General features: G+C 36.8%; 2 protein-coding genes across 15 annotated transcripts in view; both read left to right on the forward strand.

The window, feature by feature from the left end:
- The first annotated feature begins 3,661 nt into the window (after positions 1-3,661).
- On the forward strand, positions 3,662-12,062 carry thumpd2 (THUMP domain containing 2). Its single transcript, XM_038300577.1, has 11 exons — positions 3,662-3,863; positions 5,227-5,365; positions 5,452-5,880; positions 5,978-6,036; positions 6,284-6,361; positions 6,444-6,496; positions 6,599-6,686; positions 7,440-7,511; positions 7,622-7,736; positions 11,409-11,529; positions 11,669-12,062. The coding sequence occupies exons 1-11, from the start codon at positions 3,753-3,755 to the stop codon at positions 11,943-11,945; spliced, it is 1,542 nt and encodes a 513-aa protein (XP_038156505.1). The 5' UTR covers positions 3,662-3,752; the 3' UTR covers positions 11,946-12,062.
- A 3,105-nt stretch (positions 12,063-15,167) lies between these two features.
- Positions 15,168-23,178, forward strand: part of LOC119793394 (mitogen-activated protein kinase kinase kinase kinase 3-like) — a 75,382-nt gene continuing 67,371 nt past the window's right edge. For 5 of the 14 annotated variants that reach the window (XM_038300558.1, XM_038300559.1, XM_038300563.1 and 2 more), the window contains exon 1: positions 15,168-15,414. In XM_038300558.1, coding sequence (XP_038156486.1) covers positions 15,319-15,414 — 96 coding nt within the window. In that variant the 5' untranslated portion in view covers positions 15,168-15,318. The remainder of the gene's footprint in view (positions 15,415-23,178) is intronic. The other 9 variants (XM_038300560.1, XM_038300567.1, XM_038300569.1 and 6 more) reach the window with 3 other exon arrangements.

Raw genomic sequence — 23,178 nt, forward strand, 5'->3', positions numbered from 1 at the left:
ATTTCCTAATTCAATATTGCACCAGTCAAAGTAGCTCAATGCCTCATTTATAATTCTTTAAATTACAGCAACCTCATAATGACAGGCCGGTCTGTAAGTCTGAAGAATTCATAGCAGAAGGCAGCAGGCAAACTGTGCTTATCATCCATGAAAAGAGATTAAATATGCTCGAGGTCCTTAAAATACAAGAGAAAAGATGGAGATTGTAAAGAAGTGTGAGACAAAGCATGAGCACAGGCGATGATAAGAAAGCCATTTAGGGGTAAGTGAAGTGTCAGAACATATTTGGGCTGCTTGGATAATCAGATAAAAGAGCAGAATCTGCTCAGACTTCAGCTGTGGAACATATTAGTTTTCCTCTTTGCCTTCGAGGAACACCTGTTCAGAGCCGCCCCAAGCCATTCATGCCACCAGGAGCGTCGATGCCCTTCGATTATGCGTTTAACCCATCTGGTTCCAAAATGATGATTATTCGACAAATACATGTAATGATGCCCTGGTGAGAAATGGAATGGTCTGGGCCCTGACCTCAACTCGTTAAACACATGTGGAACCAGCTGGGCATATTATACACAGCCTTATTTTATATTGAGTGATACAATCCGGGTCGCCATGGTTAAGGATTGTTTAAATTATTTGCCCTTTCAAGTGAGTGAGTAACGTCATATCAGCAGGACAGAAACATAGAAACAACAGAAACCATGGAGGTCATCCAGAGACTTGTATTTGTTCGTATTTGTTTGTAGTTTTTCTATGTATCCACGTTTGGCTGAACAGCTGTTTCTTTAGCGCCTTCCTTTGTTGCGGGTAGTGAGGCTTTTCAATAGACCAGTTAATGGATGTTAACATGTTAGGTCAATAGCCCTGTCCTAGTCAAATCATACCATTATTCTATGGTCCTCTCTTACAGGTAAGACTATAAAGTCTGCAGTCTGGTTTGGCTGTATGGGAAAGTTTGATAAAAGTATCTGACCAGACCGAACCATATCTAACCACTCTGTGGAAATTAAGCTTTCACATGGGTGAGCACCACAATCGCACTAAACAGATGCTGGTTAAAGACACCATCCCATAGTGGTGTGTAACCAACCTGGTAACCAGCATGAGGAGAGACCAGGCAGTTATAGTAGCTTCATCTGGTTTGTTGCTGTTTGGCCGTGACTCCGTCCTGGAGAGAAATATCAGCTCTGCTGCTGCCATCAACACATTTTTCAATAGGTGTTGGAGCTTGGCCTGTTTTTCAGTATAGTTCTGTTTCTCTGACTGTGACTGGCGGGATATGCTCTCTTTCATCCTCTGACATGGGTTCAGAATCAGAATCAGAAATACTTTAATAATCACAGAGGGAAATTACTTTTGTTACACGCTCCAGTTACAGTTTTATATAATATATACACACATCCAACTACACAATATAATAAAGATAAAAAAATAAGATTAAAAAGAGATCATATATATACACATATCGCTCTTTTGTATATATATATATATGTATATATATATATATATATATATATATATATATATGTATATGTACGTATATCTATGCATATGTAAAAACTAAATCCAAATAAAGTGAAAATCCAAGTAAAGTGATAAATCCAAGTAAAGTGATAAATCCAAGTAAAGTGATATGTGGCGTGCAGAGCTGGTCTGCCTGGCTGTGTGTTTCCTGGACCAGGTTTCTTCCTTTTAGAAGGGAGTTTTTCCTCTCCACTTTTGCTACAAGCATGCTTGGTCTGAAAGGTTGCCTTCAAGACAATGAATCGATGCAATCAGCTGATTTTCTGTAGAAAACTTTGAATCAGTTTGACTGTATGATCTGGTTTAATTTTCTCTGTGATTTGCCTTGAGATGACATGTGTTGTGAATTGGCGCTATATAAATAAACTGAATTCAATTGAATTTAAGTTATAGTTGTAACTGTCTTATTTTCAAGGTTTATACCAGTGGATTCTGGTATAGAGAGAATCCACTGGTAGTAGCAATTGATACTTGATAAATTATATGTGGCTGAAAAACAGCATTTGCAGCATATTTGGTCAAAATTAAGGTTTTTATTTTTTCACCTAAGTAGAGTTGGTTTAAAACTGTATTTAAATTCTACCAAAGAAATCCCTATATCTGAATTAAATATTACAATATCCTACTGTTTAATTATACATATAAAGACCCCGATGAAAAGGCACATAGACCTGCTTTAGATATTTCTGTATTCTTATTCCTCTCTTTTTATCCATTGAATTAGTGTGCCAGTTTTTGAAAAGATTACAAAATAAAGGGAAATTAAACATGAAAATTTAGTGTATGTTAATTAGGGGTTAACATAACTAATCTTTTCTTTGTCTTTTTTTTATAGAAGGACCACTGTAGATGGAGCCTCAGTTTAGCTTAAAGGAAAAACCTCAATATTAGTCAGCCCTGAAGATTTATTCATTATGTTATCTTTATCTACAATAATAGAAATAGAAACCAAAGTTTAATGTAGCTGTTATATGTTGGTTATTTATTTGGACAGACTGGCGACCTGTCCAGGGTGTAACCTGCCTTCCGCCCATAGACTCCTGGAGATGGGCACTGGCCCCAGTCACAGCTACCTTTAGGCCATAACTAAATAATAACCAATTTTCTAGTTGGTATTGCCTTTGAATAGATGGTTTGGCCCTTGGCCCTTTTCTTCCATTAGATATGTATTTAAATCTCGACTGTTCTTGTTTAAAACTAGTCATCAGAGGCAGTTTTAATGTATAAAACTGTTATTTTTGTTTGAACGGTAAGAAAATGTTGATTGGTGTAATTTTTTTTTGCAGCCTGGCCTTTATATTGTGTTCCCTGTTACAAACTCACGATATAGAAATATCAATATTCAAACACATGGAAACTATTCATCATCTCTGAGCTCATGAATTCAACATTTTATTTACAAATAGTGTTTCTTTATAATACATCTGTAATCTGTGAAAGAGACCTTTTATCAGAGATTACATTTTTAATTGATAGAATTCAGGCAATTGGTTTAATGGTTATTTTTACATGGATACTGTCACATATAGGAGTAAAAGGAAATTAGTTGGCAGAAAATTATGCAAACAAGCTACAAAAAAATCATTATATTGATATAATAATACCATTTAGTTAAGAAGAAATTAAATATGTTATTAAACAAAAGTTTAAGGAAATATGGCAAAAGCAGTGGGAAGAGGATAGAACTGGAAGGTGGCTTTACAGTATTCAAAGAAAAGTTGGTACAATGAGGAGAACAGGAAGAAATACAAAAGAGAACACCATTATATCCAGATTACATTTTCATCATACAAGGTTAAATAGTACATTATTTAAAATGAGAAAACACCCAACAGTAAATAGTGATTTTTGTTTTAAAGAAGAGACAGTAAAACATGTTTTGTTACTCTGTTCTAAATATTCTGTGGAGAGAAGGGAATTAGTTAGTCGATTACAAGAAAATAAAATGCAATTAAATATACAAGATATTTTGGACAAATTTTCTACTTCTAAATATTTTTTTTATATAATTAATTACCTTAAAACGAAATTGATAGACAGAATATAAGATTTATTAATCCGTCCCGATCCACACTCCATTCCAGTAGATGGCGGTAAAGCGCATCAATAAGTTGCTTGCCAACCGCCATAAAAAAAAAAAGAAGAAGAAAAAGGGGTTTAGGTGGGAAATTAAAAATCAGTAGTTGCATAGATGATCGTTTCTTATCAGTTGGGGTGTTTTAAACACGATGGCTGAAATGAGTGACAAAGAAAGCGTAGTTCGGTTCTTCTGCACTGCTGGTAATGGCATGGAGCCGTTCTTAGCCGAAGAGGTGAAGAGGAAGCTCGGAGCTGAAGAAGTGAGTGTTAGCATCATGCTAAAAACACAGCTGCAGATAACGGCTGTTGAACTATGTAGACTAAAAAAATACGCTTTCTTTTGTTTTGTTTTTATAGAAAATGTTTCAGAATGTATTTGTTTATTTTTTTTTCTTAAAGTGAGTCAAGATCAAGAAGCATTGCCTCTGTTTTTTGGGGGATTTTCTCTGTTTTATCTATTCCTCTTGATTGAATGTGCTGTAAGAAATTTCACAATTGAATTGAAACTCAAAGGATAGTAGTTTTAAGAGAAAGAAAATATCAAAGGATATTATCTCAGTATCTCTTTCTTCTGGCTATCAAGTTGTTTATTATTATTTTTTTTACCTTTTTATCTTTGTCTGGCACATTCACACACATCTGACTTTCGTGCAAAAATAGCACGAGCTTCATTGTACATATTTTTTTATGATTCATACCAACAGAAATTATTTTTTTCTTTTCTAGATAACTTTTTATCTAGTTCCATTCATTTCACCAGTTTGCTCCATAGTATGATCTAGTTACTACTGAGTGGGCGTAGTGTGTTCAGGGTGTCATGGAGTGGTGAAAATGTGGGATTTTGGTCTCATATGATTTTGTGCATTTTTTTCTTTCAAAAATGTCAAATATATGGATGGCAAGGCTGATAGCTCCCCTGTAAGCTTTGGATCTCTGCAGCTCCTCCAGAGTTACCATGGTGGTCCTTTTAAATAGCTGTTAACTTTATTTATCTATTGACTCCTGAACAGTGGTGATTTTTATATAGAGTCAAACTGTGCAGCTTTTCCCTTATTTTCCTAGTTCTTTTAATTTACTTTGTCTTTGTATGTCATATTAAATCAGAATGAGAAGCACATATGTTTCTGGTGTCTGTGTAATAAAATATGATTAAAGGTACCTAAAAATAAGGGGCTTTATACTTTATGTAGCCTGTTTGACATGTAATGGAGCCTCAGCCCCAATGCCATGACAGTTTAGTGACTTTGGATTTTTCTTCATTGTGCTCATTTATAACTGAGGTAATGTTGAGTTGACATCAAAGAGATTATCAGATATTCATCTGCAGGATTGGTTCTAGTGCAGTGAGGAATGATGCCTCAAGGCAGCCTCAGATTATGCTGTGATGCTTCAAGTTTCAAGGTCAAGTTCAGAATTTATTTTATGTATTCATTTAATTTAAATAATCTATTCTGAATAATAGAACCCACACAAAATAATTTAAAGCAACTGAATGCAAAGGAGTAGAATGAAGAAACGTTTCTGAGAATGAAGAAATGTTTCTGTAGTCTGCCCTCTAACACAAATAATATTAAAATTGTAACCTGTAAAGCAACCATATAATTTTTTCGTTTTTTATTCCAGGTTTATCAAATTCCTGGGAAGGTGTTATTCAGCTCCTCTGCTAGGATCTACAATGTTTGTGACCTAAAAGCTGCAGAGAGACTTTTCCTTCTGCTGAAGAAAGACTCTCCCATCAAGATGTCCTCATACAATAGTCCAGGTACTAACAAGGCACAAAAAAAACACAGGGAGGCCTGCGTGTGTTATATTTGTATCCTCACTGGTGCCATTTTGTCTTTTTCCTAGAAAGGAATTCATCTTTCCTACAATCAAGGCTGTTGGGTGACAGATGTCAGTGGATTGGCACTGTAATGACATGGAGTCGCCTGCAGGGGGAGCTGAAAGCAAGCAGAAATGCTGTTAGGATGAGCATGACCCAGGGAGCTAGAGAAAAGGGGAGAGGGAGTAAAAGGCAAAGTGAGGAGGGAGAACTGTGTCACCAAGACTCCAGGAAGCGTGCATGTGAGTTTACATCGGACGACAGCGATGTAAAAAGACTGAGTGGCAGAGAACAGAGAAGACATGCAACAGAAGTGGAAAAAGAGGATAGTAACAGAGAACTGGAGGAGGTGTGTGCTGTGGATTCACAGAAAGAACTGGAGGGAAATGCGGAAAGATGCAAAAAAGACATGGATGGCTTGGAAAATGATCCTCCTTTGGAAAGTGTGGAAAAAGGTTCGTAAGAGTATAGTTTGCTGAATGCATCACTTGTTTAATCAGAGATATAAAGGGACACCCTTAGGGTTAAACTATACATGTCTTTCTCCTTCAGTGTCATTTAGGATTAACTGTAAATGCAGCGGGTCGCTGTCTAGATGCATCACTGCACAGGTAAGAAAAGAGATCTACCATTTTATGCAACTTTATTATTAATTAAAACAATAAAATCGTATCTTTTTGGAGGGAGGAGAAGTTTAAAAAAATTTGCTCATTTTTAATGCATAAAAAAATGCACTGATATCTGCACCAGTGTCTCAAATCGTCATTTGAATTTTGTATAGTTCTCAATGAGGAAACCTCCGAGAGGCATCTGAATAAAAGTTGATAATGTTACCATATTATGGCTGTTTATCTGTAGGAGGTAAGCAAAGTGATGGGAATAGGTTTGAGCCAAATGCTAGGCTGGAAGGCTGACCTGAAGAACCCGAAGCTGGAGGTAAAACCTCGTTATGGAATATTCTTAGCTCATATTTCACTGATTCACACTTTAAATCAAAATATATGTTATCTCTCTGCAGATTAATGTCTATCTGAGTGACGATTACTGCCTGCTGGGAATTCCACTCACCAGGTTACTTCCTAGATTTATTATCTTCCTATTATGCCTCTTTGAAGTAACATCTAATCGATTTGAACTGCTTTAATGCATCGTGGTCTATTTGTTCTTCTTCAGGTCTCCTCTGGCTAACCGTAGCTATATTAAAACCACCGGGCTGAGGTCTACCATCGCCTGGGCCATGGCCTCCCTGGCTCAGATACAGGTGTGAAAACAAACTGCAAGGTTGCAAACTCCTGCAGTCATTGCTTTGAACAATTAGGGATAACAAACTTAGGGAGGCTACGTTCCTCCTACAGATTTCTTTGGTTTTTGTTTCCTTTATCACTCTTTTCTATTCCACTTTTGTCTCATCAGACAAAGTACTTATTTCCCCAAAAAGTCTCCAGGATAACCATAAAGTTTTCTTCTAAATATGAGATAGAATATGTTGAGTATGTTTTTCTTATTGGTGGTTTCCACCCATGAACCCCAGTTGGATGCCATTTTCTGGGCTGCTGTTGATTTAGACGAGTTATTGATGCTATTGATATTTGGTAAGCAGCCAACTGAAAGGTTCACCACTGTTCCTTGTGAGTAATGGCTCTCACTGTGGATCACTGAAGTCCCAAAACCCTCAGAAATACCTTCTTTTTTTATCCTTTCCAGACTGATGGATGGAAAAGTTTCTCATCTGATTTTAAAATACTTTAGATGACTTTTTTTATATATCTTTTGCAATTATATTTTAAATTCTGCTTGACTGTTAGTAAAACTATCTTGGTTCAGCTAGAGAAACTAAATAAAAAAAGCATAGTTAATGGTAATCAGAAAATCGTCTTTTTTTAAGTCAAATGATCGTTATCTTAAATATAATCTGGTTGGTGATCAGATCAATTTAGATGCGACAAACACAAATCTGCTTAGGGTTTTTTTCTTTTCTTCTGGTATTAAAATAGTTTGTGCATGTTTATCCCAGCCAGGTTTTCGTGTACTTGATCCGATGTGTGGGGTAGGAACCATCTTAATAGAAGCTGCAAAAGAACACGAGGTGAGAGCATCAGTCTGCGCATCTCTTTAGAGGTTTAATCTTCCTTAGTTTTTAGCTATTGGAAAAACTGTAAGAAAAAATATCTGATTTGTCGCCATTTGGTTCCAAAGGCTGCCTGTTTTCTGGGGGTGGATGTTGACGATGGACAGCTGCTGAAAGCTGAGGAGAATATTGCATTTGCAGAGCTTTGGAGCAGAGCACACCTTCTGAAAGCATCGTCTCTGGGTACGAACAACGCCAGAGTATGGAAGTGCATGACATGTATTCAGAAAAGCAATTACTTAGATCACATCGTTTTGTTTCTGGAAAAAATATCGCTCTCATATGGCCTTCTCATCCATTTAAAAACTTTTTTTATCTCTCATGGACAATAAGTAATATGTTTTGTTTTTTCTGTTGATAGAAATGGAAAATAGGGTAGAAACGTCAAGAAAAAAGGGACTTACCCAGATATGGTACAACAGCACTACAATTAATCGCACTGATCTTAGAAACAAAAAACTACATTAAGTGAAAGCACGTAAAAGGCGACACATCTATGATGAAAACAAAATACCCATTACCCATACCAATATTTCCCTGGTATTCAAATTAATTTACATTCACCGATTTAAAGTTATCCATTGAGAAAGTTTACTGACATTTCAGTCCTGTTAAAAGGAACAACTTAAAGTAGAGCAAGGAGACTCTTTATCACCAATGCTGGATTACATAGATCTGAGTATATGCAAAAACATGTAAAAATATTACTTTAAATAATACACTTAACCTGTGATTTTTACCACTATGAGTAGTAAAGTGTAGTAAAACGTTTCAAACCTTCCTTTTTTGTAGAAACTTTATTCAATTTTTTTTAAACATAAAACAAAAGAACAAACCTCAATTCCACCCACCCTCCCCCTGCTCCATGGATCATGAACAATAAACATACTGTAAATGACATACAAAAAGCAAATAACCATCTAAATAAAAAGATCTGTCTTTACAATTATGGAGTCATGACATCAGAGTCCATTTCTTGGATAAAACAGAGAACTGATTGTATCAAATTTTTGTATAGTACCCTGTATGGCGTAAGAAATTAGTTCAAAGATTAGATGCTGAATCAGATCATTAACCCAAAGCTGCAATGAGGGTGGAGATTTGTCCTTCTATTTCCTGAGAATAAGTCGCCTGGCCAAAAGGGTAGCATAAGCTTTTATTATTTTACCAGCAGTGTTCAAACCTAATGTAGGTCCAGTTAGTCCAAAAATTATTGAAATTGGAAACGGCTCAATGTGGAGTTTTAATTCCTTGGAGACAAACATAGAAACAGACATTCAAAATTCAGCCAATTTTGGACAGTTCCAAAACATATGCGATAAAGTTTCAGATACTGTGTGACAACTATCACATATATCACCGTTAGGTTGTATTTTAGAAAGTTTAAGTTTAGCCACGTGTAAATGATGGACCACTTTAAACTGAATAACTCTATGTCTTTGAAAAATGTATACTCAATAGCAGCTTGCCACATCTCATCTGTCATTTTGGAATAGAATAGAAAATCTCCTTATTGTACCACAATAGGAAAGCTGTGATGTTACAGTATCAGTTATTGTAGACGTGGTCTCGCTGTGGACCTTAAGAAAAGTGTATACAAATAACAGATAAGAAAATAAAACAATATAAATACTCTGTATCTGGAGAATAAAAAAAATCTATAACAGCTATAGATATTTTTACAGTAATGAATATGTGAAAAATAGCAGCATCACCAGAGAATGTGCAAAAAATGGCATTATTTAACCGACTAAGACAGAAACTGTAGAAATCAGCATCAATGTAACAACTTATTTAGGTTGTTGGGGAAAAGTGTTTTTTAAGAGTCTTACAGCTGTTGGGAGGAAGGATCTTTAATAACGCTCCCTTGGTGCATTTAGGGTGCAGCTGTCTGTCACTGAACACTGTACAAAAATTGAAATCTAGATAAGTCATTTTTTTCTTAAAATAAGTGCATTAGCTCTTGGATTGAGGAGATAGAAGAGACATCTTGCCAATGGAACAAGACAATTTACACTTAAAATAAGAAAACACAATTGCATTGTCTTATTTCAGGTGCATATTATCTTATTTTAAGAGTAAAAATACTCATTCCATTGCCAAACTATCTCATTTACCTACTCAAAATAAGTGTAAATGCACTTAATTTAAGAAATATTTACTTATTTATAGATCATTTTTCCAATGAAGGAGCTCTCAGTTCTGCAACAGCTTCATGCATGGGTTGGGAAACATTATCCAAATGTTAAAAGCTGTAAAAAATGACAAAAGCTTTAAAGAAGCCCAAACCATCTAAATGTTGTTTTTCTGCCTTCAAATTTGGATCTTCAAAAGCAACAACAAGAAACAGCCAAAAAGAGACATCCAACAGAGATGTTAATTTAGTTAGGATCCTTTTGTTTCCTACCTCCTGCACTGAGTCCAGAGGGCATCCAATCACAGAGCTGGCCTTCCTGATCAGCTTATCCAGCAGCTTTCTCATAGCTGCAGATAAGCCACTGCTCCCCACAGACAGCTTCATAGAACATGGCTGATGCCAAAACGGGGGCATAGAAGGTCTTTAGGAGCGCCCCCTGCACTCCAAAAGACCTCTGTCTTCTCAGCAGGAAGAGTCTGATCTGACCTTTCTGATACAGAGCCTCAGTGTTGTGAGTCTAGTCCAATATCAATATTATATCAAGTTCTTCTTCATATCTTTTAAAGGTTTTAAGTTATCAAGACTAAGTAACAAATACATTTTGTCAATATTCTCTACAACAAAGAATCGTCTTCTAAATGTTATCTAAAAGGGGTTCTACTGGAAGTAATGGAAAGCTTTCCAAATTAGATGAGGAAGCTGTCATTTTGAAAATATATTAAAATAAAGTGTGCTGGAGGAGTACTAAACTGTGTTACCAAATAGTCAATGTCACAAACATGCTGTCCAAGAATAAATCTTAAACCATTTACATGCCACAGGAGGCCCACACCTATTACAGGTCCCCAAACTTATTATTTTCTAAAGGAGCATCTTTAGACATGAGGGATGAAAAGGCATGGCAAAATTGGGTCCATATTTTTAAGGAAGGCTTAACCACTGGGTTACTACAATTTAATCTGAAAAACTCACACGAAGAGAAAAGACAATTAGAAGAAATGTATTTATATGACTTTGTCTTTGGCGCTCAGACCTCACCAGGAAACATAGCGCTCAATTTTGATAGATACGTATGAACAGAAGCAAAGAATAGGGCTGTTCTCCCCCAGGCCTGAAACTGGTGGTAGAGTGATGATAGATGAAGTTGGTCAGTCTGTAGACTGCTGGTTAGCGAGACGGTATGCTGAGCTTTATGGGGAGATCCAGTGGACTGCATAAGCTGATACTAGAGCTTCACTCAGGGACCTGGAAGATGGAAGTCCAGCTTGGATAACACAGGTTGAGAGAACCTGTCCATGATGAGCAAGCATGAAACTACAGTGGAGAGGAAAAACTACCTGTTGAAAAGGGGTCATCTGAATGAAGTCACATAGCGCAACCACCCCCTGCCCACAGGAGAAGACTAGTTGCAGATCGTACGTCTTTTAAGATGAACTTTGGATGCCGATTGGCTTTTTGCTGATTGCTCTCCTTCATCCAATCGGATGAAGGAGAGCAATCGGTTTCTTCAGTTGAACTTCCGCCTAGGCTCCATTGTACAGATAAATGTTCAGAAAAAGACAGCTTTATTGCAAGCTAAGGCATCTAAAGGCTTACCTTTCAAAACTTCTCATTTTGTGTCTGCGCAGCTCTAATGGCAAGTTAGTTTGGTTAAAAAATACTTGCGTTGTGTCTAATATTACTTTATTGTCCCGTTTTGTTTCTCTTTGTCTCAACAGTGTTGCCTTTGCCCAGTGCCAGTGTTGATGCTGTTGTCTGTGATTTACCATTCGGCAGGAAGTTTAGCACCAGAGAAAATATGGCTGAGAAGCTTCCACTCATCCTCCGAGAGATGGAAAGGTTTGTTTTCTTTAGTATACTGTATAGCATTCCTTAGCAATGAGTCATTTTAAGTTCTTTAAAACATTTTGGATGTTATAAACAGACTTGGAAAGAAAATGTTTAAATTATAATTAATTCCAGATGTTTGTTTGTCTAGAGTCCTTTGTGTTGGTGGAACTCTGGTGGTGCTCCTGAGTCCTCAGTTGTCTTGTCTCCTGAAAAAACTTTTACAAACACGGACCGGACCAAAGGGAAACGAGGAAGCAGAGTCACACGCTGGCATAAATAACTGCCTTCCTTCCTCCTCAGAGAAGCAATCCTCATCTTCACAGGAAGCTTTGAATTTTTCAACTCTTAGACACCAAAGCACACAGAGAGTAAGCTTGGGGTTAATAGATGGACTGATCCATAAATACATCAAAACACTTGATTAGGATTAAAAATTACTTTTTTAATCATATAATGCTCTGTCATATCTGAGAAATTAGTTCTTATTTGAAATGCTGTATGTTTGTGTTTAAACTATAAATAAAAAATCTACTTGAATTAAACTCTAAACTCTCTTTCAAAGATTTCCCATTTTTATCAAACACTATGAATGAAAATTTAAATATTTCATGAAGCGTTTCAGAACTTTTTTAATGTTATGGAATATTATAAATTTTTCACAGAGTTCGGCCTCAACCTTTTTGTTTTACTCTTCTTTTTAAGAAATGTTATATCATTAGATGCTCTTTTCAAAATAAAATGTTATGCTAAATAAATCAATATGTGAAATATATAAACGTGCTAAACTTATTTGATTAAGCTACATTAAAATTTGTTTTAAATTGTTCATCTCATTGTATTTTTCAATAACGCATTTTTTGCACAAATGCCATTTTGCACTGAACCACTGCAACTTGCATACTGTCTCTTATCCTCTGCACTGTTCACACTTTGACCACTGCTGCACTTTTTGTATTTTTCTATAACTCGTGCCATTTGAAATATCAATGCAACGTTCATAAGCTGTATGTAACGCAATTTCGTTCTGTATGCACCCTGTGCATACAAAATGACAAATAAAGAAGTCTAAGTCTAAGTCTAAAAGGAGCCCAATAACAACCTAAAACATGTTAAATCTTTTGAATTGTGTCTTTTTACAAGAAAACTTATCATTTCTCCACTTGGTGAAAAAAAAAAAGCTTCCCTGTTTTGTTTTTCGACACTTTCATCAACAAGACTAGAATCAAGTCATGTTCATACATTCCTTTTGATCTAACAATGGAATCAAATTTCCTTTATTACATTAGAGCAGAGTTAATCCAAAGGTTTATAGGATCGTTGCACAGTTGCAATCACCTGAATTAATAATTACTTTTCTTTGATCATTTTCTAATATTTATTCAGTATATTTATGAAATATCATAATAAATTACAACTGACAGGTGATTTCTGTACATATGCAGACTTAAATTTCCTATCTATTTGTAGATTTTGTATGTTTCATCAATTTTAGTGATCAAGTTTTATATTGTTAAAAGATGTTTAGAATTGTTCATTAAAATATCAATACTTTTTATGAGGACCTAAAGCTCTAGGTCCTTATATGCTGACGTGGATCTAGAGCAAAAAAAGAAAAAATCAACTCTGGAAAAGGATAATTTTATTAATTGTATTTTCAGTGTAGATAATTGTACATTGTATTAAGATAAAATTAGAAATGGCTATTTAGTAAAATAAAACATTGCAAAGTTTATCACCATTACCACAGTCTTTTTTATATCTCTGCTTCTGTCTCCTTGAACGCCAGTCGGCCCCAGCAGATGGAAAAGGTACCTTTCCTCTCAACTGTTTTGCTGTGAGGGATTACACGAGTCAACGGGTCGATGCAGTCAACTGGTTTTCCATAGATAGAAAACTTTGAACCAATCTGACTGTAGGATCTGGTTGAATTTTCTCTGTAAAGTGCCTTGAGATGACATGTTTTAAATTGGCACTATATAAATAAACTAAATTAGACTGATCCATTGCTAAAAAAAACAAAAGTATGTATAAAAACTATACTTTGCTCAAAAAATAAAGGGAACACTCAAATATCACATCCCAGATCTGAATGAGTGAAATAATCTCATTGTTCTGTACAAATCTGAAAGTGCTGACAACAAACTAAAAAAAAAATGATCAATGGAAGTCAAACCAATAGAAGCCTTGATTAGGAGTCGCACCAAAAAATAAAGTGGAAAAAACACACTTTGATTTAATGTCCTTCAAACAGGTAAAAATGAGGCTCAGTATTGTGTGTGTTCTCCCTACAATGTCTGGGAATGCTGCTGATGAGAAAGATGGTCTCCTGAGGGATCTCTCAGATCTGGACTAAAGCATCTGCCAACTCCTGGACAGTCTGTGGTGCAACGTGATGTCATTGGATGGATCGAGACATAATGTCCCAGTTGTGCTCAATCGGATTCAGGTGTGCGAACAGATGGGCCAGTCCTTTGCTTCAATGCCTTTATCTTGCAGGAACTGCTGACACACTGCAGCCACATGAGATCTAACATTGCCCTGTATTAGGAGGAACCAGAGGCCAGCCACACCAGCATATGGACTCACAAAGTGGCCTGAGGATCTCATGTCGGTACCTAATGGCAGTCAAGCTACTTCTTGCGAGCACATGGAGGGCTGTCTTGTCCTCCAAAGAAAAACGGCCCCACACCTTTACTGACCCACTGCCAAACTGGTCATTCTGAAGTCAATATTCAGGCAGCAGATCTATCTATCTATCTATCTATCTATCTATCTATCTATCTATCTATCTATCTATCTATCTATCTATCTATCTATCTATCTATCTATCTATCTATAGATATACATAGGAATATATAGGTGTGTATATATGTAGGTATATGTATGTAGTATATATATATTAGAAAAGACTGGATGGGTTGCTCTCTTTGGTGCCTCCTTTGGTTTGGTTGTCCTAAGGCTGCCAGCCACACCAAACCTTTGGTGGTCATTGACTATTTTTTCAAAACTTTGGATTTGGTCTTCATCTCTCTATCAAAGTACTAGAAAAAATTATTTTATGTATATACATTTTTGCCAGTTTATCAATTTCAAAAAGACTGAGTTCTTGTCTTTTATGAAAAAAATATATAATTAAATGTATCTACTGATTAATATATGTTTGTAAATGTTCAGTTTCAAGCTAGGCTCTGATGAATAAAAAATTTGTTTATATATATATATATATATATATATATATATATATATATATATATATATACTGTATATTGTCATCCTAGATGTCAACTGGGTTTCTGTAGTAACTTATTATGTTGAAGCACTTTCTGCCATTGTTAAATTAAACTCATTTTAGCATCATTTTTTACACTTAGACACAAAGGCAACACACATCTTGGTGATTTATTTTCTTTCACACTCTTTCACTAAACTGTCAATTGTTGTTCACTGATTACAAAACTGTAATTTAACCATTATTGAATAACTAATAAATTAAAAGTAAGTAATGAGATTAATATGTCTAAAGCCAAACATGACCCCCTATTATTTACCTATCATTGATTTAAAAGTTTAATTCTGTCGAACTAAGTATTGAGCATTTCCATCATTTCCTTTGACAAACAACCTAGGAAGGGAAGGGAAGGCCAGGGTCTCCACTGCGCATGCGCCAAGCGCAGTGGAAGCCATGTTGGATCTACACTGGATCCTGGTTGGGATTTTCTAACGCCGTATGTTTTTCTTTAAAGAAATCAAATTTTCGTGTTTTTGTCGGGGTTCGTCAGCCGAACTCGATCGTAAACGATGAACTCCAGTGTCGACCTGTCCCGGCGGAATCCACAGGAGGATTTTGAGCTGATCCAGAGGATAGGAAGTGGCACATACGGAGATGTATACAAGGTAAAAAAAAAAAATAAAAATAGCAGGGAGGGAGGCTTGCACCGAGTTCCTTTATCGGACAGGCTCTTCAAACGTTATGTACATGCTTTCTTCTGCCCGTTGCAGATATTTGTACGAGTTTTTTTGTTTGTTACAAAAACATCAAAGGCCTGTCGTTTATTATACTATGTGTGTCGTGTTTTATTTCACCTATTCATGTTCTAATTCCATTGTCGGACATAAGATTACGGGTTGTCGATGTCTGTTCAGCTTCTTCCAGCTTAAAGCCGCTATTTCTAATAGTATTAGTCTTAAAGGTTAAGGCTATATATTTTTCTTTCTGGGGTCAAACATCCAAGGACTCCGAAAAAAAAAGCAAATCCCTCAAGCTAGCTGTGAGGATGGTTGTTTACTTGTTGATGGGACATTTTAAGCTAGCTGTCCGACTACAGGCGCAGACCCTGATAGCACACTGAAGCTAGCGAGTAGCTAGGGTGTTTTTTTGGAAACCCTATTCTTTATAACTTATGATTTTTATTCTTTATATATTTCCGAGCACAGGAAATCGATTTAAGACTCGAAATAGCTAAAATGTTATCGGCTTCTGGACCGAAATTTGTTCTGTTTGACTTCTACGTTAACGCTGATTTTAACCTATAGATATTTGCTAACTATGATCACAAATTAAGTTTAATTAAATGTTTTAATGGACTTTGGGTGGGATTAGTTTGGGTCTTGATCTTTCCAGGCCCCTCTTTGGAAGCAATCTGTGATTCAAAGTTGAATCAGAATCAAATTAATTTAAAATAAATACAATCAGGCACAATAAAGTTGGAAAAATAATATATAATATATTATCTTAAAAAAAAAAAAAAGTGAAAAAATATTTCACTTTTTATTTATTAAAGATTTCCTAATCTACACACCAAACTTTGTGATAGGACAGTTATTTCTCTCTAATTTAGAATTGGCAGCTCAGAGGCACAAAATCAGCCCCCCCCCCCCTATAAGTTAATTATAACTAAACTAAAACGTTTTTAAATCTAACTATGTTACAACTGGCAAATGAAACAATGCATGTCACTAATTACTTGAAATATTAAAACTAATTAGCATGATATATTGATGCTATTTTTTTTATTTTTTAATATATCCTGATAAACCAGACTAAATGTGAGAATAAATGTGTAATTTAGTCTGGCCCCGATGAATGAGACATTGGAAGATTGTTGATAAGAACAACCCGTTGTTTTTCAAACCATGTCTGTGCCTATTGGCCAATGCTCTGACCAATGAGCCCAACTGACTGCTGGTGGTGGAGTGTAAACAAACAGCCTGTTGGTAAAACGGCGAATAGGTCCTCCTTAAAAATGAAAGAGCGTAGAGCCTCTTCCTGCTCATGTTTCAATGAAAAACCCAAGTCTAATCATTTCAAAGCTGATTCCAAAGCTGAGTCAACGAGGACTGTTCAATAGTTGTTGACATCTTCCTTGTTGTGCTTTCTCCAGAGTCACGCAGCTTTGTCGTCACGCCCTCAAAACCCCGCCTGCTACGCATCCAAAAGTTCAAAAAACATCTCTGCATTGTGATTGGCCTGCCAGTTCTAGGGCCTGGGGCATTTATCGAGGCTAGAACAACTCGTAGGCAAAAATTATTTTGGCTGCTGGGGCTAGTTTACTAGGCTAGGTAATCGGTACATTTTGTGATGAAATCAGTTAGTGGCTTTTGCACCCGACTCTGATGTTGTTGACTTACTGTTCTATAGGAGGTGAACATTTGTAGTTCAGTCCCCCACACGTCTGTTTTAAAGCTCCACCGAAGGATCAGTGTTTCGTTCCCTGAAGTTTTTTTTTTCCTTATCTTTTTGCATATTGTAAACTTTTGTGCTTAAACTAATGAAGATGGGAGTGTTGGCCTAATGGTTAGGGGCATAGAGCTTGGAATCCTAAGGTTCTGAGTTCGAGCCTCACTCCCACGTACAGCCACTCCGGGTCTCTGAGCAAGACCCTTAAGGGTAGATTAGACTTCTGCAACCGCTCACATGAAATGTCGCTTGGGTCTGGTTTTGAACCAGTTTTGCTAGTATGCTTCTGCACTGTCGGTCTGGAATTTCTAGGGACGCACAGCAGTTTCCGCCAAAGTGCAAGGGGGAGCCTATTCGAGAACTTCGGCGGTGGCGGCGGGAGTGTTTATCTTCCAAAACAAAAATGGCGGGTCTGAGTGTTTCACAGAGATGGTTCTAAACTTGCTAGACATCGAAAAGGGAACAGGTTCTGTTCATGGAGTTGGCAAAAAGGCCGATTAACCTTTCATCGTAGTTGTCCGTTGTTCCTCGTTCTTTAAAAATGGTGCATCCCGGCACGGAATCGAGAAGGACGACTGTCACTACCCAATCCGTCCCAGAGGCACAATCCGTCCTGCGCATGTGCAAACAGATGTACATCTGAGTGTCCATAAATACTGTAATTATGGTACTAAAACTACTTATTTCTATCCTTAACTCACTAAAGAATGCTAATATTTATCTTTAGAAAATGCTTTATAAATTGTGTGAGACAATTTTTATGCTTGTTACATTTTTTTCGTTTAACTGCTTCTCTGGTGTCATTATCAGACACGCTCAGAGCTGTCCGGCAAAGTATGATTAAACCATGTTTATCTGCCTTTTAGTTGTTTCTTTCTTTAGATTACGCGCTATATAACATAAGGTTAAAACTAAACGAAAACATTTAACTCAAAGTTAGCCACTGGAGGTTGCGAGGGATCCCATTTCCGGTGCAGATTGGGCAGAGACGAGTGATAAAGCAGAAAGGATTTTAAGGCATTTATTTTCTCAGGAAATACATTGTTAACCTTTAACACATTATATTTTAGTATGTTTACTATTTTTGGTTAGGGAAAACATAATTTAAGTATTTTTAACAAAATAAAACCGAGGATGATCCGGATGTATATCTTGATATGCATACACAAATGAGCTGACAGCTCATGCGCAGAATGGATCTGGGACAGATCGGGTTGTGACAACGACCACACCAACAGCCAGAAAGGTACACCAAGGACCAATCACAGCTGCTTTTTGTCCGCGCACTTCTTCTTGAGGTCTGCGTGGGTTTGTGACCATCCGACGCATAGTCAGGATTTTTTTTTTTGGTGCACAGAGACAGATTTGACAAAGCAGAGGCTATGCATCAGAGGCATAAATTGGCCTTTAACCCCCGATTGCTCCCTGGCTGCCCCATGATGGCAGCCAACTGCTGGATGGGTTAAATGCAGAGGTACATTTCTCAAAATTGAGATAATTAAAGTTCAATTCATTTATTTTTTTAATCCTTGTTTGTTTCTTACTTCCATATCTTTGTCCAACTTGAGGCTGATAAGTCATACTGAATACCCTCAGAAGGACTGCATCAGAGATCTAATGCCCCTGCCAAACTTGTGACAAACTGATTAATGATTAGCGAGTTAAAAGTCATTCCTGGAATCCAAATAATAATGATAAAGCTTTACAAAACAAGAGGGGAATTCATTGCTTATATCAAATATTCAATTTGGGAGTCCTTTTGTGTTGCATGGATGATAATGACATTACGCAGGGCATGCTCGCATTAATAACAAGGGTTTGCCGCATATCGGAGCCCCAACCTTAAACTGCTGGATTAAAGGATGTGCTGTAAGCACCAGACCGTTTGGTAAGCCATGGATGCCTATATTTGGTTCTACCACTATGCGAAAAAAAGTGAGGCTCCGATAGGAATGTTTGAGCAGGAAACAAAGCATGAACTCGACTAGTTTGTTTGCTCCTCTGTTTGTAGCCCTGCCTCTCTTTCTGTCTTTGTAACTGAGGAGGGGGATTGGTTAAAGTAGGGGACAGGCCCTTTGACCAGCAGATCACATCTTTGATCCTCCAAAGAATTTGCCTTTAGGGAACCACTTGTGCCTAATTATTTTTGCTGCTTTCCCTATCCTTAAAGACCAGTTTGGTCTATTTTGAAATTTTAACACTGGTTTTAACTGTGGAGGCCATAGACCCAAAAATCAGTATATATTCAGTACTCAGTACTGATCAGATTCAGCTAAATGCTTTAACTGATGCCGATTTTTTATTTTATTTTTTAAGCCTAAAAATTAATTAACCTGAAACTATAGTATATCAAATACTAGCCTTCATTTGGCTAAAGCAATCTAGTTTATTATTGTAATTGTGTCCCACTTAACACATTTGTTATTGACAGTTCAGATGGTGTTTTAGTTTGTTGTGGTAGATAAAGCCTTAAGCTTTTTTAGATTCCATCAGTCTCTATTAAACCATTGTCTTCCTCATGCTAGCAATATTTTCAGACACATCAGATTAAGGTTCTTTTAACGCTAGCTTAATTTAACGTCTGTTTTGATATGACTTATTGATCATTTGAATTGTTTGGTTTGGATAAACTGGTCGTTCTGACCAAACACCTTTGGGAATATAAGAGCAGATGCTGCAATTTTGACTCTCCTCCAACTAGGAACATTTAACCTGGAGGAATGTATGATTGACAGACAGATTATTGATATATTTATAGACAAATATATATATATATATATTTTTATATTAAATGGAAAATGTTTACTCATTTTTTACATTTTGACATAACTGCTCTAAGTAGGTTGCTTTGTCACCTAAAGACATGTTTTAGAGTCTTTATTCTGCATTTAACGATTAATCGATTACTAAATTAGTTGAAGATTATTTAAATAATTGAATACTTGCGACTTATACGATTGTTTTAGCCTTAATGTGTATACAGAATAGTTAAAGTTTTGTTGTGGGAAAGTAGGAGGTCCATAAAAAAAATTGACTCTATAGATTAAATTGGTTGGATGTTAAAGTTCATGTGTAAGAGTACACTGACAAATACTTTTGTTCATATCGTATATCAGGGGGGTTCTGCTTACCCAGATGCAGAGAAAACTTAGAGAAAGTGTTTTTATTTCTGCCCTACGAGCAGAGCAGCATGCTTTGGACGTCATAAACGTCAGTTACTCGTGTTTCAGCTGCTTTCTTTTCATCTCTCACCTGAACTGAAGGCTGTCTGGAGGGCTGTGTGAACGGTTCACGTGACAGACAATACATGCTTTCACTGTGAAAATCCTCACAAAGGATTTCTAAATATCTAAACCACCATCTTTTAAACATCAATCACAGAAGGTTGTATTCCATACTAACCTGCTGTATGATCAATGGTACTAAAGATGCAAAGGAAGTCGTTTCATTTCGGCTTTAAGAAAAATCTGCTCACAGTTGAACTCAATTACACACTTGCAAGGCCTGTAGTTGGATTAGTTCAAACCTCCGCTCCAGGATGCTTGTGATTACCACTCCTACATTTAGATCAAGTACATAAAGATAACGCCTGTCAGCGATGAGCCTGGCGTTCAGTCAAAGCTGCTAAAACTGCCAAACAAACTGATTTGTCACTTTATTCGGCTGGAGCAGAGAAACGGCTCTGTGCTCACTTTGCATTCCCACATTATTAATTAGTGCCTGAAGAAAAAAAAAAGAAGCTGTTTAAACAAAGGCATGTATGAGCTTGATGCATTGCTGCAAAGTCACGATAAGCCGCTTCAGTGGCATTGCTTTGTCAATCTGCCTTTACTTGTTGCGCTGCACAAGACTTGAGATCAAATATTTACCTCCACACTGACGTTGCATTTCTTCTGTTTAGGCTGGGGATGCTTCAAGTTTAGAAATGGGAAGCAAGGTGGTGATTTGTTATTAAGTCAGTTTATTAGCAGATTATATGCAAGGAACAAGTAACATATCTTTGTATTATTGTTGTTATTTTGGAAGCTAAAGGCTGGCAGCACACCTTTTTTAATCCTTGCTGAGTCACATTACCCCTATGACCAGTCCCTTATAAATCTCATCAAGTCTGCATGATCACTGGTGGCATGCAACAACCTGTTTTGTGTGCAAAATGATCATTCCAACCCTACTAAAACACCCTTTTTCAAACTATAAGAGCAACTTTAAACATTGGGCTGGATCTGCTGCCTCATTATGGAAACAACGGCTGTTAATGCTTTTTAATTAGCTTCCTCTGTAAACTTCACCTGACGTATAGGAATTCTGATCTCCTCAGCAGTTATAAATGCGGTGAGGATAATGGGTTCCTGTGGCCAGAGCTCACTGTGCATAACATGTGGCACAGCTTGGCTGCGGCGGTGCAGGAATTCAGTGATCTGTACTTCCTGCGTCTTTTTTTTTTTCGGTGCTTGCATTCGTCTCCTATTGTTTTTCACAGTCTTAACAGAGGAAGGCGTTAAGGCCAAGAGCGGTTGTGTGAAACGCACATAGAATGGCCACGCAGACACAGATGGCTGACAAGTCACTGTCGAAGCGGCTGCCGAGCAGCTATCCTGTTTTCCTCCTCTTGTTTGCTCGTCCACATGGATACACATAGAAGTTAAGGTAGCTCGGATGATAGCTTTGGCAGCTGTGTCTCTGATCTACTGTTCAAATTAAGATTTGCATGAATTGGCCTCCCCTGTTTCTGCATTCTGTTTATAACCACTACTATTGTTCAGTTCTTGGCCTTTGACACAAACCTGTGACGAAGCAAAAGCAGATTTATAAGGCAGTAATGGAGCGAATGACTCGTGGTAGGAGGTTTCCGTTACTTCAGGTTTAAGGGATAAACGTAGGGAAACGTAGAGATGCGGGATTTTATTGGCGGAGGCGACTTGTCTCTGCAGTCCAGCTCTAAGCTGAAGTCTGACAAGTGAAAATGCCAGTGGACCTCCGCCAGGAACTGAATGTTTTATTTACAGCGCTATGCTAATGTGTTTGGACTGCAGACCTCTGCTTAGGAGGTAAATTAGATAGGCCATTTTGGCTGCCATCAGACCTATTGCTTCATTTTAAGAACTTTTTATTTCTTTTCTGTTTGTTTCAAATTTGTACACAAAAATAAGAATATAACTGATTTTTTTCCCTCCATATTTTTTATTCATGAGTAACTTGTTTAGACAAGTAGTTTTTGTAGGCTTCATGTGGCATGCTGAGAGTGCAGATAGTATTTATTTTGTCTCATGGCAAATGGAAGAGCTATTATTGAAGATATAATGCTGGTTTTCCTTTTCTTCTTTTTCCATCCTAGAAATCTGCTTTGTATCATAGTTGGAAATTCACTCATTCCACTCATTTTCCATTTTTATCTGTAGCCGAAAGTTTAGGAAACTTTTAAAGCAGGTTTTAAAAGAAAGTTAAAGCATAAAAGTAAAAAAATAAAAAAAGAAACAGTGTATTAAATATCTTGGTTTGGATTAGTTTGAAATTTAACTGCGGGAAATCAAATAGTTCTAAAATGCAAACTGTTTGAATTTATTTCTCCTTCATTTCTTGAGAAAAACTTCAAGCCTCTTATGACTTTTAATTAATATTAAACATTTTGTTGATGGGCTCCAGTGGTTTTCAGTAGTAGTTGCATCCTCTGACAGTTCTTGCTGTCACACCTTGACGATTTAGACCAGCATATTCCTGGCATACAGAAAATCTGGCAAAAACGCTTGCATACGTTGGATTATCTGAAGGTTTTGTATAAGTTATGAGCACGCAGAAACACGTCACCATACAGCAAGTACATCAAGACGTATTTCCTGACGTATGCCAGCGTCTGCTCATATGTGGGCCTTAAATTACAGCTAAGTTATCTAATTGTTGACATATGTTCAGTGTAAGTTACTCAGAAGTTGTGTCGCCCAGCTTTTCCAAAATCTATGAGTAACTTGCGCATAACTTCTGCG

The sequence above is a fragment of the Cyprinodon tularosa genome, unplaced genomic scaffold (assembly GCF_016077235.1).
Source record: "Cyprinodon tularosa strain WSP-4 unplaced genomic scaffold, ASM1607723v1 ctg450, whole genome shotgun sequence".
NCBI classification, from domain to species: domain Eukaryota; kingdom Metazoa; phylum Chordata; class Actinopteri; order Cyprinodontiformes; family Cyprinodontidae; genus Cyprinodon; species Cyprinodon tularosa.

Coding starts and splice junctions, on each gene's coding strand:
- thumpd2 (XM_038300577.1), top strand. CDS start 3,753: ATGGCTGAAATGAGTGACAAAGAAAGCGTAGTTCGGTTCTTCTGCACT. Junction 3,864..5,226: donor GGAAGCTCGGAGCTGAAGAA/GTGAGTGTTAGC, acceptor TTTTTATTCCAG/GTTTATCAAATTCCTGGGAA. Junction 5,881..5,977: donor TTTGGAAAGTGTGGAAAAAG/GTTCGTAAGAGT, acceptor TTTCTCCTTCAG/TGTCATTTAGGATTAACTGT.